The sequence below is a fragment of the Drosophila mauritiana genome, chromosome 3R (genome assembly GCF_004382145.1).
Source record: "Drosophila mauritiana strain mau12 chromosome 3R, ASM438214v1, whole genome shotgun sequence".
NCBI classification, from domain to species: Eukaryota; Metazoa; Arthropoda; class Insecta; order Diptera; family Drosophilidae; genus Drosophila; species Drosophila mauritiana.
In genome coordinates this window covers 15,055,012-15,081,257 of record NC_046670.1, presented here as the reverse complement: position 1 = coordinate 15,081,257, position 26,246 = coordinate 15,055,012, and the positions used below count along the sequence as shown (strand labels likewise).

The window sequence follows — 26,246 nt, the reverse complement described above, 5'->3', positions numbered from 1 at the left end:
CAAAGACAGCCTTCGTTGGTGACTTAATTTCTTTTCAACTTAAATGTAAATCACGATATCTTTGACATTATGAACTAACGAGATATAAATACATAATAACATTGATGACTAACTCGTGTAAGACGTAACTTAAGATAGATGTGTTTAGCTGATCTTTACAAACATATTACGTATACGTATCGTATTATCTATTATGATGGCCGATCATCTTGTTTCAAGCATGATTGCCGTTTTCTGTGTTACTTTTGTCCGCCGATGGACTTTGCTTAGATTCCTGTGGCGGCATGGTGAGCGATACTGTGCCCTTATCCGTGTGCTTTATGTGCTCCATTTCAATGTCCGAACAGTTCTCGGAATTGGATAGTGCCGAGTCCATGGAGGTGACGGTCATGTCCACGGCCTTATCACTAGAGTTCGTCGACAGCAGGGGCTTCTCCACCGCCGGCTTCTCATCCGCATCCTCATCCCGTGTGGGGGGCACGAAACTATTGCTATTAATGTCCTCGATGGCTTTTCGCAACTGTTTAAGTAACATGTGTTATTGGTATAATCATCGAGGATATCAAACAAGTCTTACTTCTTTGAGTCCCACGACGCCCACAAGTCTTCCGATTTTGGTGACATAGGCGTGGTTAATGCCCACCATGGAAAACAGGGAGTGAACCTTTAGTATGGAGGTGCGTTCCACCAGCTGAAATGGTGAGGGATCAATGTGGACATTGGCCTTCTGCAGATCGATGGGCTTCAACATTTCCTCGAGCTCCCATTGCTTCTGATCCTCCGGTGACATGTCAATAACACGTTCCCTGGGCTGTAAATCAAACAAATCGGTAGATATTATAGCTTAATTGAAATAAGGGGTTATGTAATTCAAATATTCTAAACGTACCAATCGCACCGACTTCGGCTTTTGAATGCTCTTATTTGGGATTTACAAGATAGGAGAGAAATGGGTTTGTTAACTTTGAGAGTTAATCATTCACAATGCATTGTAAGTTAATCAAAACTTTTCCACCAATTTTACCTACCTCAGCCAGCGATTCTGGATTTGTTGTTTCATCCACATCCTCTATAGAGTAACCCAATTCATTTTCTGGTTTAATTTTACATTTCGTTCGAGTGGGCGAACCATTTACTCCAACTTCGTTGGCAAACCGTATTTTCATGCATCTTTTTGCCGTCTGAGGAGATCTATTTACATCTGCCACTTTATTTGCTTTGAATTTAATGCTCGGTGATTGTTTTGAACTATCTCCATTATTTGATAATGCTAAATCCTTTTCGGCAGGCTTTTTAAACATTAATCTTGAGATTACAATATGTATAGACATATATTTTAACTGGCAATACTCTAGTTCAATCTTCTACTGAAATACTCAAGTGTTTCTTCTATTCTAAAACGCTTCATACTATTACTACTTTTATTTTATAGTTTACTCTGTTACTTCGTTTGAGGCTTACCGTTTTATTTAATTCCGTTGAAATAGGGTTTACTTGCTTGCAGATATTAAAGTAAGTTAAAAAACACATCTTCCAAGAAAATGAATGAAATGATATGATATGAATGTTGTTAGTGAGTAACTTACCAGCATAATTTGATCGGTTACAAAATCCCAATTACTTTGTGCAGGCTTGAAAATAGAGATTCCATCTCCCGGTTTACTTAACAACTTATATAACCCAACACCCAATCTTAATGATGTAAATGGAAAATTTGCACCTACCAGCTGAACCTTCTTGGAAACACCGGGAGTGCTTGGAGTTCGCGGCACCTCCACCTCGTGGTTACTGGCGGCCGGGGAGAGGGAACCCGTTTCCGGATCCGGCTGGACGTCCTGGAGCGTGGTGGACTTCTTAAATATGGCCTCGAAGGCTGAGCGAATGCGGAACTCGGAATTGCCGGTGATCGTGGTGTAGGGCGTGATGCTGGGACTGTGCCCCATGGGCTGCGCGTAGGTCTTCAGGTTGAAGGAGTTGGTCTTCTTCAAAATGGACTTCCTGGGCGCCAGCGAACCGTGCATTGTCTCCGCCCTTTTCTTGGGCGGCAGCATTTCGTCGTTGGCAATCTGCCGTAAGCTGAGAATATCCGGAGCTGGAAGGACCTCAAACCGCGATGGTCGCCGCATCTTGAGCTCCACCTCCTGTTTCTTCTTCTCCTCCTCGAGGGCTCGTTCCTGCGCCTCCTTCTGCCACTTTTGGGCCACCTCCATTCGTTTCTCGCGTCCGATGTGCTTCTCGATCATTTTGATCAGCTCATACCGCTGCACGGAACCCAGCAGGATCATGTTATCCGGGCTGTCCACCAGTGGCAAGGATCTCAGCGTCTTGTTCAGCTTGAGGACTTCTTTGAGTTTCTGATACGAGATGCCGTGCCATATGTACTTCACATCCCGCACCATAAAGTCCTCGACGAATATGCTGTACATCCCGGAACTGGAGGGCAGCAGATCGGGCAGGTATGGCAGCTTCTTAATCAATATAATACTGTCGTATATCGACGGTTGGAGCAGCGCCGCCACGGCATTGGCCACCAGCACGGCAATCATGACGGGCACCACGTGCGTGATCTGACCGGTCATCTCGAAAATGATCACGGCCACAGACACTGTGTGGGTCACGGATCCAGAGAAGGCGGCCGCTCCGACGACGGCATAGCCTCCGGGCATGATGGGCGACAGCCGACCGCCATACCGGACGCCGTGGGGAAATGTCACCGCCATGAACTCGCCCACCAGACGACCAAAGCCAGCACCGATCTTGAAAACCGGAATGAACATGCCCGACGGAACTGGTATCGTGGATGCGATAATGGAGACCACGAACTGCAAAAAGAAAGATCAGCATCTACAAAAGAATTGACCTGCAATCCCATACCGTAAAGAGGGTGTAGATGACAAGGTTGCCAAAAACGCTGGTGTAACTGGTCATCCAGTGGGTCACTACAGCCGCCTGCTCCACAGTAAGATCATCTCGTGACCACGTGAAATTGCTGAAGAGCTGTGTCACCTGCTCGTGGGTACTAAGTTCGCCGGCCAGGAACTGACCAGTGCCCAGAGGAAACGAGATGCTGGACACCAGCAGTGCCAGGAATCCCGGATACAAAAAGCGACTGAAAGGTAGATATGTGAATTAAAGTATTGATACATTTTAAGAGCTTGGAGACTTACTTTTTCTGCAGGAACTTATTCATCCGCTTGTTGGATCTCATGAAGAGCACATATCGCCGATGGACCCACACATATGATGCGCCACCCAGGCCGCATACAAGTCTGAAAAGCAAACATTAGTTATTGCAACTATACAACTGAACAGATCACCCACGTACCCAATCAAGGCGAAGACGAACAGCTCCTGAGGATCGAAGGGAAACTCGGTGGTGAAGTTCGTGAGGAACAGAGCGCGGACAGTGTCCGCGTTTTGGAACCAAACGGCCAGGAGCCGGAAGACAGTGGCGCCGCACACAGCCGCAAAGAATCCGCGCCAGTAGTTGCGCACAGCAAAGTACGTGGTGGTGACCTCTATGCTGAAGAGCACACCTGCGGTGGGAGTGGGGTCAGAGGTCAAGAAACTCGAAAAAGGTGAGGTATATAGTCTCGTATGTACTTACCACCCACTGGAGCGGCAAAACAGGCGCCCACACCGACGGCACAGGCTGCCGCCAACATTTCAGAGTTTCGCGACTCATTCTCATATATGCCTTGGAATGATGTGACAAGTTTACTTAATAATTGTGCTACAATACTTGCTATATGTACGAAAGGACCCTGGGTAAGTGCGGAGATACGAAAGCGGAAACGGAAACGAAAACGAAATTCGTATACATATAGATTTTCCAAATTGCACTTGCTTCGCCGCAGCGCTGTGCATGCAGTGTGAGATCAATTCTTATACTTACTTCCTTTCCTAATGGCATACCGCTGCCCAGAGTTGCCGTTAAACCAATTACCTTGGCCACTAGTGTCTTAAATGTGAGATACTCTTTCAATTGAACGCCGCGCAGTATGGTCTTCATTTCGGGTATACCAGAACCTAGACACAGTTTGGTTATGTAGATTTGCATTGATCATACTCGCAGTGGTTGTTAGTTAGTTCTTAGATAATACGTTACAGTTAATATAATAATAATAGTTAAGTGGTTAGTTTCTGAGGTGTGCTGATAGCAGAATTGCTGGGAGTGTTTCTTTTTTTTTTTGGTGGTTCGAGTATATAACATGTAGACACAATGGGTTCTCAGATTGGAGGTGCCAAGAGTGTTTGGAAGTGGGCAGCTGCCAGAGTGCAGTGGTACTATGAGTACTTATTGGTGTAATAAAAAAAAGGTAAGATCGGAGAATGCCTACGAAGTTCATTGAGAGATACGTTTTGAAGTAGAAGTAGCGCCTATTTCATCCTGTACAAAGAAGAATCAAAGATTCATTCGTTTCCTGGCCCTAATCATCATCAACCATAGAAGTAAAGTAAGTAAGCACAAAATTCATACAATTTCTACAATTTTGGAAAACCGACGGCAGCTTTAATGGAAGAGTGCGGCAATTTAGCGCGATTATTAAATGATTCACTCAAGCAGGCTACTTCTAAAACATACTCAATAAATACCCCACTACTACACATTAGTTATACTAAGGAAGAGACTGTTATTAGATGAGAAAATATGATATGATGTGTGAGATGTATGACATGGCGGACGCTTACCTATACTTTGCGGTGCGATGAGATGGACAAAGCCGGCTGAGAACAATATCAAACAGACCGGCAGCGAGACCCATGCGATGTACTGAACAAAAGGCTGTGACGTCAGATCGCGATACAGCCAAATTCGCGCTGGGGGAAATAGATATACAAATGGGGAAAAAGAACAATAGATACTAAAGACGAGCTGCAATATCGATTATCGAATAGCCGCACTTACCGTTTGTACATATGGATATGCCCTTGTCCATGATGAACGAGAGCAGGGCCATAATGATGCCCAGTAGGGCCAGGAAGACCCAATCCTCGCCCAGTCGGGCCACCGTGTGCCTCCAGATCCATGATGAAACCCGCTTCGCCCGGGTCGAGTGTTTGCCCAGCAGTTCCTGTAAATATTTCCCAGCACTGCTGCTTTATAAACTGATACGTTCGGGCGGATATCAACGGAAATAACGGTCTACTCAAAGACTCTACAATTCATTCAAATCTACTTAGCCAAATGGCTGTGTGCGCATACCTTGAATATTTAGTTTTCTCATTTAGTTGGCATTTTAGTAAATCACAAGAGCATTTACAACATTGTATTTCACGGGTAAATTATTAGTTTCTTCAGCGTTCTATTTAAGTTTACCTTATTCCTTTGCTTATCTTCCTGCTTTCGTCGCTTTTCGAGTATTTTGAGCTTTCTGGCTTCATCCTTGGCAAATTCTCCTAGATCTTTGGTATAGCGACCATACATCTGCGGAAAGAAATGGCAAGTTATTCGGGTCCTGAGCTTTTATAAATATTGTAAAGGTCATAATGTATGTTTTTCTAATTATAACTATGCATATTTTCAAAACCAAACAAAGAAGCTTTCAGTGCTACCTGTGTTGAAAACAAACAATTACAATCGCCTTGAGCATTCTAGACAAATGGCTAGCGAAAAAGAACTGATGACAGAATAGGAAGTGCACAGACAATTGCACTCAGAGAAAAACAGGAACTTGAAAAAAATAGTTAAATACAACAAATAATAATTATTTGTATCCTCTTTTTATTCATAGTGTTTTCAACTTTTGCGATGAACACCAAATTTATTTATTTATATAAAATTTATCAGAACGGAAGTGTAATTTTAAAGTAAATAGGTATTTTTCGATATAGCTTTAATTTAAGAATTTCAAAAACTCTGACAGCTGCAACTTTTTGTCTAAAAAGTCTGGCACATAAATTTACATACGTCATTATTTGGTTCATGAAAATATCCGAGAAAGTGAAAATCAAGATTATTTTCGGCATAAGTGAAATGGTATGAATTCCGCCGCCGAATCTGATTTATTTGCGAATTGAAGGGCAAGACTCAGGGTGATTTTCTTTGGGTGTATGCTATGAGGGTCAATGCAAGAGGTTCGTCGCAGCAGACGTTGAAAACAAAATAAATAACTAAATACTGTGTAATAATGTGCGGATTTAATGCCCCATCAAGATTCTCTTTTAGCAATTTTTGCAGACAACTAGGGCCTAATAAAATCTTAATTTATTTATATTTAGATTTTCATGATTTGCACATCGCCAATTAAGTTCACTTCGTTACTTTCGCTTATTTTCCACTTCATTTTTGGAATGGGAACCGTGTCATGGATTATTTTCGATATGAAGGAACTACTTCAGGGTTTTTTTTCCAGTGCTTCAAAGGGTTGACGATGGCCCTTGCTCCAACGCGCATGAAATGGGCAGGTGGCTCGTGGGCCACTCACATAATAGAACGCCTCGATCTCGATCTCGATTTGGTTCTTATCATCGCCGGGCGGATCGATCTCGATGCTCTGCTTGCGTTGCTGCTCCTTCTGCTTGGCAATGACATCATCCCAGCGCTGGCGGACAGGCGTGGAGGCGGAGGATGCGGCTGTGGACTTCTGCGAGCGCTCCTCCTTGCGCTGGTAGTCCTCGCGATTGATCAGCAGCTCCGGCTCGAAGGCGTATTCGCGAATGTACTCATCCTGGTGCGAGTGGCTGTTGTTAAACATGAAGCAAGCGATGCACACGAACGCGGTCCCGTACTCAAAATCACGATCAGAATCGGAATAGGAATCGGAATCGGAATCGCGCACTGAGAATCGTAATCAAATTTTAATCAAAATTCACAGTCAGCACTGCAGTCGGACGGATCTGGGTGGCGGCCTTTGACATGCCCGCGGCTGTTGGCCAAATATTTGTGTCGCATCTTGTTTGCCAATTATTTTTAGGTTTTCGGTTATCTCGCGGATGCAGTGCTAGTTTTCGACTCGATTCGATTCGAATTGAATTGAGTCCCACTGCCAGACGTAATTAGAGGTGGACGCCACTGCCCTTGAGTCCCCGTCTCGGAAACACGGGCATTCTAAAATGCATTGCCATTTATTTTTAACATTTCTACACTGGGTCGTGGTCGGTTTACGGCTTTGCCGTATTCGCATAAACTTGATTTATCGCTGCTATTCGATCGGGAAATGCACACAAATCACCTCAGTATTTGCCCATATATTTTGCAAATTATTGGCACTTTTTAATGATTTCCATTATCTATTGATTTTTCATTTTGATTTACCGACCGAGCCACCGAGCGTTCTTGTTTTGGCCCAAACTTTTTTGAAACTAAACTGACTTGTCGAGCTTTCGGCGCTCTTTGTGTGGAAAATTATTGAAATTTCTTTTGGCTAGACGCTGCGCCAGGGTAGCACGCTGTGCCGATATTAAAAAATGGCCAGAAATAAATTGAAAAACTGGCCGAGCGATGTGTAAACAAAATATGAATCTTAGCATTGTTTTCCAAATCCGCTCGTTTGGCAATCAAAGCCAAATTCTTTGGTATTTCGAAATGGTTCATAAACTTAATTGCACGATATGGGATTATCAATTTAAGATGTGCTCTTGAAATGAAATACACGTGTGTGATTTAAGTGCTCGGGAGTTTTCAATCCGAGTAATGGGTATACGAAAGTATTCAAATCTCACCTACGACTTCCCGATACGGTCACTCTTTTTCGCCACCCTACTACCTTTAGCAATGGAATCTTTGTTGCTTTCTTCTTCTTTTTTTTTTAAATATAATAAACACTTTTCGTTATAATCGGATTAAAAATAGCTAATGTTTTGCCTGTTTTGTCATTCGTACACTGTGTTTGCATTGCTTTTACAAAGGCCCAGATGCGAATAGAAGTGGGGAAAATCGCCAGTGGCAACTGGCAGGAAAAGCGGCGAGCGAAAGCTTGGAAAACCATTCAGAAATCTAAAAAGTTTTTGTTTTGATCGATGGTTTCACGGCAGATGTACGAAACGGGCGTGACGAAAAATGCTTAAATAAATAAAGCAGACTTTTCAACATTGTTAAATTTGCAATAATAAACAATGCGAACGTATCGATGATTGGTTGTCTTATATGGTGGCAGTGATTTTTCCATTTATAATCTATTGATTGTTTTACAATATCTTAAGAGCTTGTATAGTATCACAGATGTAATTCAAATATTTTACTACTGCCTCTACGTGAGCAATGGAAAAAATTTGGACGCTCTTTGCGTCATCATAAAAAAGGGTAATAATAATAAGAAAGTTGAATAATCAGACAAATTGGCAGTATAATCACGGCTATTCGCAGACGTACATATATTTATATCTTTATGCATACACCTGCGGCTAATAAATGCGAAAAAATGGGTTTTCAAGATTAAGTAAGGCATGGAATATAATATTTATCCATAAATTGAACATTCGATGCTAAAAAAAACATTAAACAATAAGCAAAAATTATGAAAAAGTTATATCATTGGAATGAAAAGGTATTTGTTCTCAGAACTTATGCATACCAAAATAAAACTTAAAATTGCTATTTTGTTGACCGTATGTGTATGAACTTCGCTAACACACAGCGAATGCAAGTGGAACAGATATACAGATAAGAACTTTATGTCGTGCGTTATCAAACAAAGAATCGGATTTCCCTAACAGTAGCTATTGTATTACAGATCACCAGTTGTGCTTACAAGAGTATCGATGTATCCGATGGGATCATCATCGTCCGATGAGTCCGAATCCCGAGCATTTTCAGCTGGCGGCGGGCACGGATAGAAGGCGTGCGACTTGATCTTCGGATGCCGCTGCACGTGACGCAGTTCCTCCTCCATGGACATGGCACTGTTCCGCCGCTTGCGCAACTGGCAAATGAACTTCTCGAAGTCCGCCCACTCCGAGTCCACCAGCTCGACGTTCTCCTCGCCAAACTCTTCATCGTGAATGATTCGCTCGACTTTCTGATTACTCCGATCGCGATTGCGATCGCGTTGCCGATCGCCGAAATAAACCATACTGTGCTGTTGTCAGTTCGAATGGGTTTTTAATGGGTTTATAGCAGTTGAACGCAATCGATGGCGCACTACTCGTATCAAAGATGGGATCGATACGGTTTCGTCACATCCATGGCACAGATATTTTTGCTCATTTCCCGTATTTGAAATCCGTTTGCGAATTCAATTCCCGACTGCATGTGAGTCGAGCAGTGTCTAAAGTCAAACTGAATAGTGTCATGAAGATAGACCGCTCCGGTCCCGCTTAAATTCAAGATTCCATTAAATTTAGTACACAGACACCGACGCACTCGTCTGCTCTTTCAGCAGTCTCAAGTTTGCGGATACTTGTACATATAGTTCCCACATTTGTATGTAGTATATCCATCCACTGACTCTCGAGCGGTCAAAGTTTGCGTGTAAACATCAATAGAATTTCATAAATTTAATAATCTGTGGTCTGCTCCAACGGCAAAAAAGTGAAAATGCCAAGCGCTTGGATGACACGAAGTGCGGTGCACAGTGGGCATGGTCTTATTTGCTAGGTCAATCCAAGATTCCATCGAAGATTGTTATTAATAATGGGTTTTAAAAATGTAGATATTCCATTGCTATGGCCAGTTATGCAATGAGGTGTAATATTCTTCATTATTTTTTCTAGAAAATGATGACTGATGCTCATTAGTCACTTTAGCTTGCTTGCAAGATATTGACATGGTTCGGCCCACTGTGACGGATCACTTAAGCGGCATAAATTGCGATTACTTGCTTTAATAGTCTCAATGTGTAGACTAGGCATTGGGTCACATGTCTTCAAGGATCCGTTGGATTTATCACATTTAAGTATTAAAGTGTACCGGCTCTTCTGGCCCGTATTGTCTTAGTCAATCTACAACTTCTACCCCTAATTTGCGATAATGATAATGGCAACCCTAAATAGGTATGTATAGATTGTTGGTCTGCGCGTAAATCGAGTACTCAGACCATAATCTTGAACTTTAATGACTTTCGGGAAATGGCTATAGGAATAAGAATTTAAGAGAGGCCAATTAAAAACAAGAGAGAATGCTTTAGTCGAGTTACTATCAGATACCCGTCACTCAGCTGGTGAAGTGAAAGATTTCAACATTTTCTGTAATATCGATAGAAAATGAAAAAAAAAATTATAATAATATAAAAAAAGGGGTTGTGGGAACATAGGTCATGGGTATGTTTCTAGAATCTGTATGCTTAATCTCAAACTTCCAGCCTTTATAGATCCTGAGATCTCGACGCTGATACGGATGGACAGACGGGTAGGGCTATTGATCCTGATCAAGAATATATATACTTTGCAACGAATCTAGTATACCCGTTTACTCAACGAGTAACGGGTATAAAGAGACTGAAAGCTTATTTTTTGTCGCGAGCTGTTAGATATCAGCGCACTGCTTGATCCATTAAGCAGTGTAGCATAATGTGTCTGTTAATTTATAAACAGTTCTCATGCTTGTATGATTGTATCTTAATATCTTGTATTATTGTGCCTATATTTACATAATTCATCTCAACATATCAATCGATATAGAAATCACATAGCCAAATTTGTTTTACTCAAACATTGTGAATTGACATAATGGGTCTTGAATGATATTTACCATGAATTCAACCATTCCGAATCAAGGAAGTCAAGAAAACCATGTGTCACAACGCATATAATTAACTTTGGTATAATAATTATTTCTAAGTTTGTGTTTTGTGTTTCGTGGCGCAAAAAAAAGGTTACAGAGATATTTGTCTGGATGAAATGATAATTTACGTACTTTTTTGTGAAACGCCATTTTCGAACTCATATGAAAGAAATTAGCAAGCTTGCGATAAAACAAAGTGATCTTGGCTAAAACCGTGTGGCGACTGGGGAGCCAGCATCTCAGATGGTGCTAGAAACACCTTTCGAGCCGCAAAATCCGCGATAAGGGTCCAAATAGCAACAACACCTGAGGCGCGGCTGGAAATTATTCAGGATTGGGGGACAGAGGCAGCCGAACCAAATTAAAAATTGAACAAAATCTTTGAGTAAATATCGTGCTTAGCATCTGGGGGCATATGACCGTAAATTTCTTATATCTATGGCAAAAAGATAAACAGCCAGAGGGCCAGAGTGCAAATACCTGGCTATAAAGAAATACAAATTTAGCTTAGTAACTTTATGGCAATAGCAAGAAAGTATATTTCTATGGCCTATTAAAACATCACCTATAAAGCTAGCGCCAAATTAATAGACACTTTTTATAGGAAATTCCGAAACGGTCAACTAATGTTAAGTGATTATTGATAACGATCCAATTTTGATGGATGGTTTAATATAGCGCCGATAAGAACACGTCAAATCCAAGTGGATAATACCTTTTCTGGGGCAATCGTGTATTTAATAGGTTGGATGGCAGTCCATTGCCATTAAAAAAAAAGTTACCACTTAGACTAGCAGGTGTAGTAATCACTGATCACTAATTGCACGTTTGAGTCAGTTGTTCTAAATTACAGCTGACAAGAGAAACGATCCCGTAGTTAAACGTTTTCCACGGTTTCAATATATAATGGAGTACATTCTCTACATTCATTTTTGCACAAGGTGTTAATTGCCGTGTCTGAACAAATTTTTAATGAATTTGGTTTGCGTTGGATATATCTGGAGTACAGAAAAGCCAAATCAATACACAATCTGGTTGAGAATAGATTTGAGAAGTCAAGGTGAAGCTATTGTTTGGCTCGTGGGAGTTTTGGAACTTTCCAACAAAATGCTTGCAAATAATCCTCCAGCTTAATATCATTATCATCTTATTGCTATGTTGAGCAACATGTGTCACCGCACATGACAAAAATTAATCAAGAAAAAAAAGACCGAAGCAAATAAAGTTAAAACAAGCAAATAGTCACATGTTAATCACATGAGCGGAAAAAGTAAAACAAGAAACATGTGTGTAAAGGCGTATCGAACTTAATTATACCCTCGCGAAAAATCTCTTGGCGTATGAGAAATACGTGCTATATATATATAGCAACATACTTATTTATTACTATTTATAAACATTCATTAGATTATATTAATCCAGAACGAGCAATCCAATCCCCCTAAACAACATCATATAATACAAGGTTGGAATTGCCAAATCTAAGCGCCATATCGACGTGTTTATGCAAATAAAAATACAGTAGACGGCAATTTATTATCAACTCGGGATTTCCAGCCAACCAATTACGATAAAAAAAAATTAATAACAAACAAACTGGGTCGTCGTAGGCGTTCCAATGCAAACACAATTGTGGGCCTTAAATAGATAAATGTATTTTCCTATTAGCACGGGTATTTACGGCTTTCTTATTAATCGAATCGTTTCATTTTTGTACAACATTTGTTTGGCTTTTACCCCACTTAATAGATTAGCATTTGGCGCTACTTTTGGGAATTGCTGCGTTAATATAATAAACTTTATGCTCATGAATCCGATTGACATTGTAAAACAATCAATCAATTCTTGATCAATAAAATGTTTGTGATAACAGGTAAATTTTCACGCCACCCCCCCCCCCCCCCCATTAAACTTTATGGACTCAATTTATGACTTCCGAAGCTAGAGAAATGAATCAGAGCTAATTTGAATAGGCAAGGGAGTAAATAATTTAAATTTAGTTTTCCTTTTACAATTTGAATGCATTTCTTTGTGCTATGACTTAGCATTGAAAGTGCCTTTGATCACTTAGTAATAAAAAAATAAAACTTAATGTGTATAACCGCAAGCAACATGTCAATAGAGATGTGAATTTAAAACCGCGATACTATATAAAATGACGCATGTCTATACAGTGATATTAAGTGAATGTGACATCCATCTCAGGTAAAATTAGCTAGTTAAAAAAATCTCAGGTAATGACATTTGAATCTATCGACGATGGATATAGTTTCTGCTGTACATAAGGCTTCGATTACAAAGTTATTAATAAAATATATAGTAAGCCTTAATGAATAGTTGCTGTTGAACTTATCGAAATCGAAACCATTAATGTGCGATATACAATATATTTTCCACAATTTAAATAATTTATCTGCTTTTGAATACGCTGACTTCTATTTCAATTCAAGTAATTGGTTTTTCAGTTATATTCAAAAACATCAGCATCAAAGCAATGCAGTGGGTTTGAGGCTGATCGAATATGCTTAGAACGTTTACTCACCAGTGTGTGGGTGTAGCCTAGGCCGCCCTCCTCCTCGTCGCCGTCGGACAGAGTGCTCCTGTCATGGTGGTGGCCCAGCGAGGAGGCGTTGGAGTAGGTGCGCAGTGGCAGCAGACGAGCAGCGTTCTGCGGCGAAGGAGCGATGAGCAGCTGGCCGCCATTCCTGGTCGCCTTCATCTTGGGACGGTAATGGTGAGCGACTCGGAAGTGAAATATCTCGACGATGACAGATGACAATGCAAGTGGCGCAGTGAAGGAATTGCATTCGTCAGACTTATGAAAGCAAATTCCTTGGGCTCATTTGTGCATTAAATTCAATTAGCTGCAGCACCACGTCGTGGTCACAAGACCGACTTCCCTTCAATGGCCAGTGGCCAGTGGCGTGGAGTTGATACGCCGATGTGGCTGCGGCCAAAGATTACTTATGAATATGCTGCTGGCGATGCACTGCGATTGTGACTTCAGATGGGAAAATGCTGCTGCTGCTGTTGTTGCTGCTGCTGTTACTGATACTGAATCCGAATCCGATTCGGAATCGTTGCTATCTGTGAGATCACTTTTTACTTTTGTCTACTCCGTTGGCCGAATCCGACTGGCGATAAGACAGTGCTCATGCGTACATTTCAAGTGGCACACTTAAGTGTGTGAAGGCTTAATTAACACCGGCAAAACGCAAAGCAATGGCCCAGACGAAAAGCAAATCAGGAACATGTATTACTCTTTAATTATCTCTTATCAAAGTGGGTGTCACCAAGGCGGAACGGGACGGCGATCTGCAACGAATAAATATATATGTATATGTATGTATAAAACGTAAGCAAACTCAACTAATGAATCGCCAGTTGTATAGGCTAATGAATTTAGCAGGAGAGGGAAGCTTGTTTGCCGACAACCCAAACACAAGCATCTCAACTGATAAGTGGCGCGAAATGGGCAAAATAATAACAGGTGTATACCAGGGTAGTGAGCAGGTGAACAACAATAGCGGTAATTCAAAGCGGCACGACATAGCACTGATTGAACATACTTATGGTAGATAATAATAGTAGAGCTTCTATTCCAAATAGTTTAAAGCAGGCTGTTTACAACACTTAATCGAAGCGATAGAGGAATTAAATGTATACCAATGCTACAATTTAGTGGTTTAAATTTGAATGTTTTGATTCGCCCAGTTGGTGACGAGTGTGTACTATAGACCCCACTATATAGCCTTATCATCGGGGCAGCCTGACATCAAATACTAGAACAATGTGCAGGCAGGAGTCGCCATTCTACCGTAGAGTGGATTATGGCGGGATAATTTATGATGGTCTTATTTTCTTTAAATGCCAAGCGCCCGTGAGCAAACTTTTAAAATTCCAAGATTTATTACATTATTTTAATCTTTTGTCACTATTATTGCGCCTATTTTGGCAAATTTATGGTCTTGCGAATTCCTTGAGTGCCTCGAGTGATAGTCCTAATGCAATCAGAATTGCAACCTTAAAGCCTCCAAATCGAGTCGAATGCGGATTTATCAGGCTAAGGCACAGATTTTTGCTCTCACTTATTGAACGAAAAACATTTAAATAACTTTACATATGTATTTGGGTTTTTATTGGTCTGCTAAAAACCAGATGATATTCATGACGAATTTAAATGGGTTCCAAATTATTTAATAGCTTCGTGACGTTTAGACTGGACTTATGCGTTAGTCAACCAATTAGAGCAATTAATATGGTTTGAAATTCCAGTGGAACACTTTCGAGAGGAAGTGATTCGCGCACACTTTTTTTTTATTGAATTCGCAAATAGTTTAAAAAACGCTCCACATAGCTGAAATACTTTTGTAATGGCAAATCTGAGTCAGGCCATTACGGCACGGACTTGGCAAAAGCACTCGAAAAAATGTATAAACATGAGTGCACACACATATTTGCTCGAACAGATAAGAATAAACCTTATAGACTGGATGGGGAAGACAAATCTCGTTGAAAGCGGTATAGGACAGCGACCCAGATTGCCAGCTCAAGTTTTTGGAATACTGTTTAATGGGATTTTAAGCCAGACCCTTAAAATTAATCCCAGCAGAATGGCCACTTAGAAGTACAAACACTTAAGATACACGCAAATGCAGGAATCACTTGTTGCTGTGGGCGGCTAAATATATTTTAGGGCAAAATATTCCTCCAAGAGGCACAAAGCTTGCCAAAAATATACTAAATAAATTATTTTCGCAAACAAAACAAAGGCCAGGCAATCCGGCAAACAACAGCATTTGTTGTAGACCACTTTTACTATATAATTATACTTTTTTGTCCACCTTATATCACCGAAATATTCCGCGCTTGGGGGAACTACAAGCGAATGTATCTGACAGTTTCGGTTGTAAATATTTGCATGCATATACAGATATCTTTGCTGTAGTAACACGGCCTTATGTACGTACTCGTTATAAAATCAATTAAAAGCGGCGCAAAGATGCAAAACAGAAACGTCACGAATGCGAACGAGAATAATGAGAACACAGACACCGCCATTCCCGCTCCGCCCGCTCCACCTGCTCCACCCGCTCCACCTGCTCACACCTGTGGCGCGTGTTTCGGCCGCCTTTAGCAGCGCTTCTTATTGTTGTTACAGTGGGCCCTTCGATGTGGAGGTGGCTTCACATGCCAAGTGGAAGACCTGCGATTGATTGCACTCACTTCGCATGGATGTTTGCCCGCTGGCGTCCAACGTCGTCTACTCGGAACCGAATCGCGTATCACAGCGCGGCAATTAGCATGGTCCGTCGGTCGGACCTGATCGAATCGAATCGGATGGGAATAATATATGGTATTGGAGAATTATTGGAGAGCAGCTACCGATGTCAACGCGACCGCTTCGCGCTCTGGCATTGACTGGCGTCGTCGTCGTCGTCGCAGTCGTCGTCGTAGCCGCCGTAACTGTAGCTGCTCATTTTCGCTGAATAGGTGGTGTTGGATTGGAGCCACTGCTTATCACCAGCGGTCGCGGTCGGTCTCGGCCAAGATTAATGACGTCCATATAGTTACAGAGTATATTCATATTCGCCAGCTAGCGTCGATCAGCTGACTGATTGGATAGAGCATATAGTATATATAGCATATATAGCTAGCTAATCCGAGCCCTAACGATTTCCCCACTTTGGGTGCAAGATTTGCCTTCCGTTGGGCAGGCCATTTCAAAAAGAGAGTGGAAATGTGGGAGCTAGTTGCGATTTCGATTCGAAACGCTTATCTTAAACTAGCTCTTTATGGGCTGAAATAAAAATCTGAACGAGTGAGTCTCCGGATTTGACATTCGTCGCGTTTATGAATGGGATTTGTTGAGTGTTATTCTAAATCTTAACATTTCTTGAACTTAGCACACCCCCATTAAGCTTAGTTAAAAATCTTTTTCAAACCTATTTTATAATGTTTTTTTGCACACAATAATATAGGTCACATGGTCTGACTAGATATTTAAATTTATTAAATTTATTGATAAATTCAATGATTCGTCTGGCATTTTCCCAACCAATCCAGTTGAAAGACTTGAGAGAAACCGCGAATCAGGGGAGTTTTTTGTGAATATAAAAACTAGTCTGACTTGTTTATTCTTTTTCCGTGTAATCCGAAAATGCTACTTGTATTAGACCGGCATCTCTACGCTTGTTGCGTAAAATTGAATCTGCCTCGCAATAAACAAATCAGCGAACATGGCTGATTCATTAGCACCTGCTAAGTAGACAGACTGCGGGCGGGTGAAAATTATGGCAGAAATGTATGAAAATAATCGCCAGCATTTCAAGCAGAAAGTTATGAATAGAAGCGATAAAATACAACAAAGTCAGTCAATATTGTTTGCGAACGCTTTCAGATGATTAATTTTTAAAGGCCCTCTGTAGAAATTATTTAATCTGGTAAAAAAAGGGGCCCATTTTTGCTTGCAAAATTACCCAATTATAACCAAATTGTTTTATTTGTTTGTCGAATTGACAGAGTTTTTGCGGGCGACACGCGCATCAAGGCCTATCAAATAGATACAAGTGATTAGCATTCCTGTATCTCGAATAAGAAAAGCCGTAATTAAGTAAACACTTATCACAAAAAGAAAAGCTGTGCCACAGCGCCTGTCAAAAAAAAAAAGTAACTTTGAAGCTGCCGTCCGCCGAAAAACCTTTTCGAGTATAAGTATATTTAAATACGTTTTCCTTCATTTTACGAGATCTCATAACTCGCCGCTTGGCAAATACCTCGGGTCTACGTTATACCTTATCTATTTTCAGCATTCGGTTTATTGGTATAATTATGAGGAATGATCATTGGATCAAAATAGACATACAAATTTATTGACAGGTCTGCTATCTCTGCATCGCAACTATGATACTGAGCTGTCAACTGGGCCTTTAGGAAAGTGAAAAGTAAAACTTTTGTCTTTGGTTCGCAAATTCCTTACCTTTAGTATGATTTTGTCAAATAAAAGAACCGGATGCCAAAAAAACCGAAAAACCAACGCATTAAAGAGTTTACGAGGTATACATTTTTAAAGGAAAACCACTCTTCCCGGCTTACCAGCCAGATGTGTTCATTACTTACTTTTATTCCCACTTTTTTTCATCAATGTGGGCAACAACTGGCCAGACATGCAAATAGGCTTTGTGCAATTCATGGCATACCCTATTATTTTGTATAATTAGTTTCTGTGTACTTAAACGTGAATATCAAAAGTTTTTAAGACAGCTGTGCACTTACAGAAGACCACATATGATATCATCTGTATCCACAATTCTCAATTCTAATCACTTCCGGGCAGAGAAGTTCCATGTCTAAGTATTACTCTTAAAAAACACAAACGGCATTTCATTTTCATGTTAAAACAAAAGTTTATTTTAGAAAAACCTAAATTAATAATTGAAACTTAAATATTACAATTGAAATTTCTACAGAATAAAGTACTTAAATAAAAGTGTGCTCTTTATTCTTGATTATGCATTGGTGGTTTCTATGTCTAACCAATTGTCTCTGTCTGAAATCTGTTCGAAAGTTAAGTGGTTTGGTTGTAAGGGTTCCTTAGCGGTTTAGCAGTATCAGCTTGATCATAATATTACGAAATACTTGCGTCTACATTAATTTCAATGTAATCAAACTATGGAAGAGCTTCAGATGCGCCGCGAAAAGTTTCCGCCGCCATTGTTTCCCATTCCGCCGCCACCGTTACCACCGCCGTGTTCCCCACCATTGAGTCCACCACGCGTCTTTCCGTCGTAGAACAGTTCAATGTATCGCGAACCCATCTGCTCTCTGTGACGCTTCATGGCCACCTGGGAATCCTCGTAGGTGTCGAAGTAGGCATCCGCAGTGCCACTGTGCAGACCCTTCTTGTTGTAGTTTATGCGCACGTTTGCTGGTCGGATTGGTTCGAAGAACTAAAGAAAGAAATTATTGTGATTTTAAGTAAATTAATAAATAATTAATTAAATTATTGTTAAACCCACCTTAAAAACGTCGTTTTCAAATGAAGTGTAGGGAAGTCCTCGCATGTGGATTGTATAATACTCGACGTCGTTGCCCCGACCGCCGCCAATGGGACCGAAATTTCCACCACCTCCCATGGAGTTGCCGCCGCCGAAGTTTGAGCCATTGTTGAATCCGCCGCCACCGCCGTTGTTGCCTCCTCCGAAGTTCGAGCCGACATTGTTGTTTCCGCCAAAGTTACCGAAGCCAGAGTTTCCGAAATTTCCGTTGTTATTGTTGCGACCGCCGCCGATCGGGCCAAAGTTGCCGACACCACTCGAGGATACGAAGTTGCCGCCGTTATTGAAACCTCCTCCACCATTGCCGCCGAAATTGGAGCCGCCATTGTTGCCGAAATTATTAACGCCTCCTGGAGAATTGAAGTTGTTGCCACTGTTGAAACCACCGCCGCCGTTGTTGTTGCCGCCGAAGTTTCCACCTCCATTGTTGCCGAAGTTTCCAAAGTTCCCGCTGTTACCACTGTCGTTTCCAAAGTTGCCGGAATTTCCACCGTTGTTGCCGCCACCAAAGTTGCCGAAATTGCTGGGTCCAGAATTATTTCCGAAATTTCCATTATTTCCACCTTGGTTGTTTCCAAAGTTGCCCGAGTTCATCAGACTTGGCAGATTGTTGAAGCCTAGCATGTTGTTGGCACCAACGCCAAAGTTGCCATTGTTGCCCCAATCTTTGTTTAACAACGGAATGACAATCAATGAAGTTTTATAAATTTAACAACTAGATATGATCTTACCATTGCGTCCTCCGCCGAAATCATTGCCACCACGGTTGGCACCACGATCGCGTATGTCATAAGGGCCAGGGCGTCCACCGATACCGCCGCCGGCGCCTGTGGCCCTCTTCATTTCAGCAATTGAGCTGCGGAATATCTCAATATACCTATATGAATAAAAGTGGAAAATATATGCATTTTAAAAGTGGTACTTGAAATTGCTAGGGTCGGTGGCTTTTTTCCATGATCAACTATTAAATATCACGTAAAAAAATGAAATCAAAATAAATTCATTGAAATGATCAAATAAAATAAATAAAAATGCTGTTCACAGTTTAATTAATTTGTTAGATTAAGCACATGATGGCGCTTAAACATATATATGTATTTAGAGCCCCACCAGACCCGTAGCTATTGTTGCTAAATGATTTCTCAGTTACTGAAATATAAATTATTTGTGATAAAAGTAATTAAATATTTTGTGAATAATTGTATAGTCCTTGTGTGTTTCAACAAGTTCGCAATCGATTACCACTTAATGTTTTAATTTCGCTGTTTTGTTGTAGAAGATATGATGAATTAGAAACCCACCTGTGCCCAATTTTTTCCCGATTTCGGCCCAAGGCTTGCTCAGTGTCGTCCTGGCTTTCGAACTGAACAAAAGCTTCCCCAGTTGCACGACCCCTTCTGTCCATAACAAAAAGTATGCCCTCCCGATCCGTTTTGATTTCCAACCCTGCCCATGACGATAACCAACAAAGATTTATACAAATATATAGATTTCATATATATATACATTATGCAAGATTAAGCTTAGATAGAGAAACAGAAATACAGAGGTTGATAAATGTTATTGTTTAGTTCCAACACCGCAGAACTTTTGCAGGCTTTCACGGTATTAGCAACGTTTGCTTAAATAATCAATGCCTTTTAGTCAAAATATGATTAGCAGGCAAGATGCGACTGTTGCAATCGAGATTCCCGGACCACAATGTATTACAAAACTCAGATCCTGTAACTCGTAGACATGTGTAGCTCAGTTGAAGGTTGTGAGTAATGATCGACCATATAACCAAGTAAACTGGGTTATGTGACCAACGAAGGAATGATTTATCGGACATGCGGACGTGACCGCGTCAACTCTCAGCTGTTGACTTTGGAAGGAGCCGCGTGGACCGCCGAACCCATTACACAAATGCAAGGGCCTGCAATTCTCTGCCCGACAATATGTATGTACGTTGAAGCGCATGTGTAATTGATATATGAAAGGTGTAGATGAAAGGGGACCGTAGGCCATATCTCAACGATGTGAACAAATATTACATGCGGTCAACCACTGTCTGCTCCTGGTACCTGGTACCTATTAGTATGGAAAGAGGATTAGGGTCAGGAAACTCACCAGAGAAGAACTCCTCGATTTGCTGCTCGGTGACGGCATACGGCAGGCCACGAAGCTTCACAACGAAGGCCGTGCCGTGTCCGCTGATCTTCCGCATGGCTTCCTTGGCCTCCTTGGGCGTGGCGGTAAAAACTAAAGAAATAAAAACAAATCACATCAGTTAAAGCGAAAAAAAACTATTTGCCAACAAATATATATACACGTTAAACAAACAAGTTATCTGCACCATTTTGTTTTTGTTATTAAGATAAGAATTAACATGAATATGTAATAAAAATGGTGGTGTGAAATTTACTTTCCTAAATTTTAGTTTACCTCGATAGAAGCAAGGATAATAGTAACAAAGAAATAATTTATCTTCGCGAAAGTATGGAATCAGAACAAGTACAAGCTTGTTAAAAGGATAAACATATAAACAAAGTGAGAAGTAACTAAGTTAAGCCTACAACTGCCAACACATCTATGGTACAGTCATCTCCCATTCGAATGGCAAATAAACAAACCCTCAATGTAGCGGTGTCCCATGCTGGCCTTGTTCAGCTTGCGGGCCTCTTCGACGTCCTCCTGGCTGGCCACCTCCACGTACGCCTCGCCGGTGTTCTTGCCGTCGACGCGACTGGTGACCAGGTGAATGCCCGCTGAGCCATTAGTCACATTCACGTTTTCCAGAAAGTCGAGGATCTCCTTGTGCGTTGCGGACCAGGGCAGGCCGCGCAACCGAACGAACTTGGGGCTCTCGCCGACGTTCTCGATCTTGACGCCGCCATCTTCGTCGTACTGGTCATCCTCATCCTGCTGCTGGTTGCTGTCGTCGTTGAAGTTATCGCCATTTCCCTGCTGGCCGTAGTTAAATTGCACGTCTGCGTTGGACATTTTTCACTCTGCAAATGGTGTTACAACGATTAGGCACTGTTTAACTACTTTTAATTGTTTTTTACTGGCTGAAAATGCGTTTTCTTTCAGCCGGTGATTCTCCTCTCAACTGCGACGCTTGTTTGGTGCGATTCTTTTTCGCACCGCGAACGCCATTTTGATTTCTAGTCACCCCTAATCGCTCTTGGCATTTTGCAGGTCTCGTATACAATATATACGCTTCTAATGGCTACACCTGGTAGCGGAATCGCGAACTAACCGTATTTTGCACTGCTGCAACTTCCAATATTGTTTTTTTTCTAAACTTTATCTATTAATTTGACTAATTTTTCAGAGAGATTGATCAAATAGCACGCGTCAAGTTGAAGATGCAGTATGACCGCAGTTAAATCAAGAAAAAATACCGCCTGGCAGTGAAAATCTCATATACCAAGACGTTAAGGTAGCTCCGATATGGACCATTGGAAAAGAAACAATGTATAATTTTGATTGTTTTATTTTCTTCATGTTTTGGACAAGATCGAGAAATAAAACATAAAGAAAAAAAACTGTGTCCTTACCTAAATTTAAAATATACCGTAGCACAAACTATTTAAATATCTCACTGTTCAGTGACAGCGACACTTAAAAACGTGCCCATCCCTGAAAAGCCAGTGTTGCCAACCATCACACAGATCTGTCATACCCGTGTGAAAAGTAGCAAGAACAAGAAAAGTGAGTCGAGCTGTTACTTAACCAAATTTTTGCAATTAACAAGCATTTTACTGTTTTTAACGGCAGCATGTTGAGCATCACGGCCCGTAACCTGGCAAGCGCCCTCCGCAGCAGCCTCGTCGGCACGTCGTCGCGCGTGGCCGCCGTGCGCTGTCTGCACGGAACCGAGGAATCGGCGGAGGAGTTCGACAAGCGCTACGAGAAGTACTTCAGCCGTGAGGGCATTGACGGCTGGGAGATCCGCAAGGGTATGAACGATCTGCTGGGCATGGATCTGGTGCCCAGCCCCAAGATCATCGAGGCCGGTCTGCGCGCCAGCCGTCGCGTCAACGACATTGCACTGGCCATCAGGTGGCTGGAGGGATGCAAGGACAAGTGCGGCGACCAGAAGGCCACCCTCTATCCCTATTTGCTGGAGAAGATCACTCCCACACTGCAGGAGCTGGGCATCCCAACCATCGAGGAGCTGGGCTACGACAAGCCCGAGTTGGCCCTGAAGTCCGTGTACGATGCCTAAGCGGAGAACACTAGTTTAAACACACAGAACACAATATACACGTTACAGCGACACTAGCTACCTATCTAATACATGGTGCGGATGAACATGTTGTTGGATTGCTAATAAATGGAGATTGCAGTAAGGCTACCACACCAGCACAAGGTTGTTTTCCCTGTTGGTTACGTAACACCCAGGTTAGGGAACTGCATTCGGGCAGAGATAAACAAAGCGGCTGATAGCAATTCGTTTATTGTCCGGCGACTATTTCCATTTGGACAGCAGTTCGGCCGCCTTATCCAGGTTCTCTTGCTTCTTGATGAAGCAGTAGCGCACAAAGTCCTCCCCCAGATGTTTGTTGGGTTCGCTGTAGAAGGCACTTGGCGGGATGCCCTGCAAGCCCATGTTCTTGGTCATCCACTTGGTGAACTTGTAATCCCGATGCTTGTCCGGCTCAGAGCTTAGATCGATCTTGTCCGCCAGGGGAGACCAGTCTGCCAGCATAAAGTAGCCACCCTCAGGAATGGTGGGACGCATACCGGATTCGGACAGGAACTTGGCCATGAAGTCACGCTTCTGCTTGAGCTCGCGCGGCAGGCTAAGGAAGTAGCTCTCCGGCTGACCCAAACGGGCCAGTTCTACCTCGAAACTGCGTGCGACGCCCTCCTGGAGCGGCGTTGGGCAGGTGTACACAGAGTTCTGGTGCACCATCTGCAGGTTTCGAATCAGTTCAGCGGGTCCGTAGGCCCAGCCTATCTTCCAACCAGTCACTGAGAAGGTCTTGCCCGCTGATCCCAGAGTGATGGTGCGATCCCACATGCCCGGCAGCGTACAGATACGGATGTGCTCGGCTCCGTCGAACACCAACCACTCATACACCTCGTCCGAGACGCACAGCACATTCCACTTGCGGCAGAGCTCGGCTATCCTCTCTAGCTCTTTCCGGTTGAAGACCTTTCCAATAGGGTTGTGGGGTGTGTTTAGGATAATCATCTTTGTTTTAGAGTTGAACAGACTCTCGAACTCGGCGTCATCCAGCACCCAGTCGGCAGAGCTGATTGGTCCTTCTGCCTTGCGCTAAAAATTATACACGTTAAGAAAGGAACTTATTTTTCTATTGAGGTTCTTACCAATTTTAGAGGAATAAAGCGGGGCACTCCACCGGCCATCTTGACCATAGGCTCGTAGCAATCAAAGAACGGTTCAATAATGATCACCTCGTCGCCCACGTCCACATGACCCATTATGGTAGAGTAGAGAGCTTCGTAGGCACCTGAGGTAATCAGGATGTCGCTGAGGGGATTTAGCTCCTTGCCGACGAGACCGCTATACAGCTTGGATAGCGCATTGACCAGGCGAACATGACCATAACCGCGAGTGTACTGATGCAGAAGAGGATTCTCCTCCTTGGCAATGTCGGCCAACGAGTGGGTCACGTACTCGGGAGCGGCATCATCGGGAAATCCCTGTCCCAAGTTCAGGGGCTTATATTGCATGGCCAGGGCAATGTACTCGTTCCAGACGCTGGGCGTGCTACCCTGCAGTCGCTTGGGCAGATCGAATTTCTCCATTTTACTGGCAGTCTGCTGGTGACGAAGGGCTTGCAACTGGAACTGCTCGCGAAGGCTCCTCTTGGCGGCGGAGAGGGTTAACTGGCAGCTGCGTAGCATCTGTAAAAAGGTGACTTTAGTGACTGATCGCTCCCTTTCGCCTTATCACCGCGTGTCTAGATTGTTTATTGCGCGATAAGCACGCACTTTGCCTGTCGTCTCTGCGGGTCTGATGTCTGATCTCGAATGTAACAATAAACTATATCACTGGTTAACTTTTAAATGCAATTGTTGAGTTAAATGCTGGAGGCCTGCACTGCGCGGTGACGTTGCATAATGGCACTGAATTGTGATTAGACTAGCGGAATATCTATATGCGATACGATTTTGTTTTAAAGCGCTCACGCACACATGCAAGCTGAAATATGCAAATAAACAAGTGCGTGTAAAGTTAATGCCGCAACATATAAATGGATCTGAAATTCACCCAAAATTAGCTGCAGGAAACAGAAATCATTATCATCTTTCTGTTCGAATTACAGATTTCACAATTTTAAACAGATTGATAACGACTCAAACGAGCTTTAATTCCATGATCATTTCTGGTTGGCAGCCTTGACCTTGAATACAAAATGACACTTAACCAGACACTCAAAATTAAAAGGTTCTTTAATTTGACAACAATTTTGAATCCATCTTAGAATTCGGCAATTAAGCTGTAACTTACAAAATAAGCTGCGGATTGTTTATACAATTTTAGGTGACCTAAAACACTGTTTGCATTGTTATCGATAGTCGAGGACCAGGGATGCCATTCAAATCACGCACGAAAAATCGGTCAAATCGACTACCGACATATATCGAAAATAAATCGAATTCAAAATATAATTTCAGCACTGCCGCGAATAAGTTTTTAAAAATATATTCAAATTATTTGGATATGTATGCAAGTCCAATGAAACCCACACAAATAAATTTAAAACGCATTTAATTTCATTTTTCAAAAGTTTATTTATAAAAAATGCTTGTTATTGGTAGTTAATCAAGGGAGAAATCATCGTACAGCTAGTATAATTGACAAATTAATTGATTAATAACATATTAAGCATCGAAACAGTTTACATTTCATTGAGTGTAGAATTATCTGTAATGCTATAAAAAGAATTGAAGTTTGTTTTAGACCAATTTCGATTTAAAATGTTCTTTCTGCAGAGTTTCAACAAAGTAAAGCTACTAAACTTAAATCACAGATAACACTAAAGTGTTTGTTACGATATATGCATGTATATATATGTGTCTGTTTCTATATATATATGTCACTATATATGTGTGGTCAAATCGGTTGATACAGGCCCGCTTTGCCTTCTCCTCTCGTACGATTCCTTTGCTTCGAAATCATAGAACGCATAACTGACTTAAAGTTAAGATAGAAAACCGCTAAATCTAAAGAAATTGTGTTCTTCTCTGTGTAATGTGGTTTTGTTGCAGTAATTTTAGTGGCCACATTCCATCCGCTGTTAAATGCAACAATTGGCTTAAGTACTACGAAACAAAGGCTGATGTTCGGATTCTGGTTGGGACTTCAGTGTGATCCTATTGTTTCCTCCATCTCGTCCTCTTCCATTGTGAATGGCACACGTTTTGCGAAACGCTAATGGCAAAAACGAATCTGCGGAAGTTGGCCCGGTTTCGACTTCAATTTCAAACAAATAGTGTTCTATAGAAATTAGTAGAGAGAAAGTAAGAAACAATTCTTCACAATTTCAATTTCAATCGAAGAATCT

The 26,246-nt window shown here is 41.9% G+C and overlaps 4 protein-coding genes across 26 annotated transcripts; 1 reads left to right on the top strand and 3 right to left on the bottom strand.

Moving 5' to 3' along the window:
* Positions 1-11: 11 nt before the first annotated feature.
* LOC117144578 (chloride channel protein 2) lies at positions 12-16,066 on the bottom strand. 17 transcript variants are annotated; one of them, XM_033309841.1, is made up of 17 exons: positions 15,890-16,057; positions 13,206-13,978; positions 5,321-5,428; positions 4,910-5,075; positions 4,693-4,821; positions 3,896-4,029; positions 3,608-3,764; positions 3,326-3,536; positions 3,168-3,269; positions 2,875-3,109; positions 1,725-2,822; positions 1,587-1,631; positions 1,462-1,530; positions 1,029-1,289; positions 890-919; positions 578-811; positions 12-520 (listed from the first exon to the last, which is right to left on the bottom strand). In XM_033309841.1, exons 2-17 carry the CDS (start codon positions 13,380-13,382, stop codon positions 215-217), a joined length of 3,462 nt encoding a protein of 1,153 aa, XP_033165732.1. In that variant the 5' UTR covers positions 13,383-13,978; positions 15,890-16,057; the 3' UTR covers positions 12-214. The 17 variants fall into 17 exon arrangements, 16 of the variants coding, with proteins under 16 accessions (XP_033165732.1, XP_033165734.1, XP_033165737.1 ...); XM_033309843.1 differs by having other exon boundaries at positions 1,462-1,497; positions 15,890-16,056; XM_033309846.1 differs by lacking the exon at positions 15,890-16,057 and having other exon boundaries at positions 4,910-5,094; positions 13,206-13,294.
* A 2,068-nt stretch (positions 16,067-18,134) lies between these two features.
* Positions 18,135-22,097, bottom strand: LOC117142795 (heterogeneous nuclear ribonucleoprotein H3). 4 transcript variants are annotated; one of them, XM_033306994.1, is made up of 7 exons: positions 21,962-22,093; positions 21,333-21,710; positions 20,830-20,961; positions 20,022-20,166; positions 19,452-19,597; positions 18,682-19,385; positions 18,135-18,612 (listed from the first exon to the last, which is right to left on the bottom strand). In XM_033306994.1, the coding sequence occupies exons 2-7, from the start codon at positions 21,700-21,702 to the stop codon at positions 18,346-18,348; spliced, it is 1,764 nt and encodes a 587-aa protein (XP_033162885.1). In that variant the 5' UTR covers positions 21,703-21,710; positions 21,962-22,093; the 3' UTR covers positions 18,135-18,345. The 4 variants fall into 4 exon arrangements, with proteins under 4 accessions (XP_033162885.1, XP_033162886.1, XP_033162887.1 ...); XM_033306995.1 differs by lacking the exon at positions 21,962-22,093 and adding an exon at positions 21,768-21,827; XM_033306996.1 differs by lacking the exons at positions 20,022-20,166; positions 21,333-21,710; positions 21,962-22,093 and having other exon boundaries at positions 20,830-20,899.
* A 223-nt stretch (positions 22,098-22,320) lies between these two features.
* Positions 22,321-23,070, top strand: LOC117142797 (cytochrome c oxidase subunit 5A, mitochondrial). Its single transcript, XM_033307003.1, has 2 exons — positions 22,321-22,416; positions 22,483-23,070. The coding sequence occupies exon 2, from the start codon at positions 22,484-22,486 to the stop codon at positions 22,931-22,933; it is 450 nt and encodes a 149-aa protein (XP_033162894.1). The 5' UTR covers positions 22,321-22,416; position 22,483; the 3' UTR covers positions 22,934-23,070.
* Positions 23,071-23,148: 78 nt separating this feature from the next.
* LOC117142796 (kynurenine--oxoglutarate transaminase 3) lies at positions 23,149-25,247 on the bottom strand. 4 transcript variants are annotated; one of them, XM_033307000.1, is made up of 3 exons: positions 25,190-25,247; positions 24,043-24,582; positions 23,177-23,989 (listed from the first exon to the last, which is right to left on the bottom strand). In XM_033307000.1, exons 2-3 carry the CDS (start codon positions 24,580-24,582, stop codon positions 23,177-23,179), a joined length of 1,353 nt encoding a protein of 450 aa, XP_033162891.1. In that variant the 5' UTR covers positions 25,190-25,247. The 4 variants fall into 4 exon arrangements, with proteins under 4 accessions (XP_033162893.1, XP_033162891.1, XP_033162892.1 ...); XM_033307001.1 differs by lacking the exon at positions 25,190-25,247 and adding an exon at positions 24,950-25,066; XM_033306999.1 differs by lacking the exon at positions 25,190-25,247 and adding an exon at positions 24,670-24,832.
* Between the last annotated feature and the right edge of the window lie 999 nt (positions 25,248-26,246).

Coding starts and splice junctions, on each gene's coding strand:
- LOC117144578 (XM_033309837.1), bottom strand. CDS start 9,014: ATGGTTTATTTCGGCGATCGGCAACGCGATCGCAATCGCGATCGGAGT. Junction 1,290..1,461: donor CAACGGAATTAAATAAAACG/GTAAGCCTCAAA, acceptor ATGTTTAAAAAG/CCTGCCGAAAAGGATTTAGC. Junction 521..577: donor GCGTCGTGGGACTCAAAGAA/GTAAGACTTGTT, acceptor TTACTTAAACAG/TTGCGAAAAGCCATCGAGGA.
- LOC117142795 (XM_033306994.1), bottom strand. CDS start 21,702: ATGTCCAACGCAGACGTGCAATTTAACTACGGCCAGCAGGGAAATGGC. Junction 20,962..21,332: donor GGGACACCGCTACATTGAGG/GTTTGTTTATTT, acceptor TTATTTCTTTAG/TTTTTACCGCCACGCCCAAG. Junction 18,613..18,681: donor TTGAAAACGACGTTTTTAAG/GTGGGTTTAACA, acceptor TTCTTTCTTTAG/TTCTTCGAACCAATCCGACC.
- LOC117142797 (XM_033307003.1), top strand. CDS start 22,484: ATGTTGAGCATCACGGCCCGTAACCTGGCAAGCGCCCTCCGCAGCAGC.
- LOC117142796 (XM_033307000.1), bottom strand. CDS start 24,582: ATGCTACGCAGCTGCCAGTTAACCCTCTCCGCCGCCAAGAGGAGCCTT. Junction 23,990..24,042: donor GCTTTATTCCTCTAAAATTG/GTAAGAACCTCA, acceptor TATAATTTTTAG/CGCAAGGCAGAAGGACCAAT.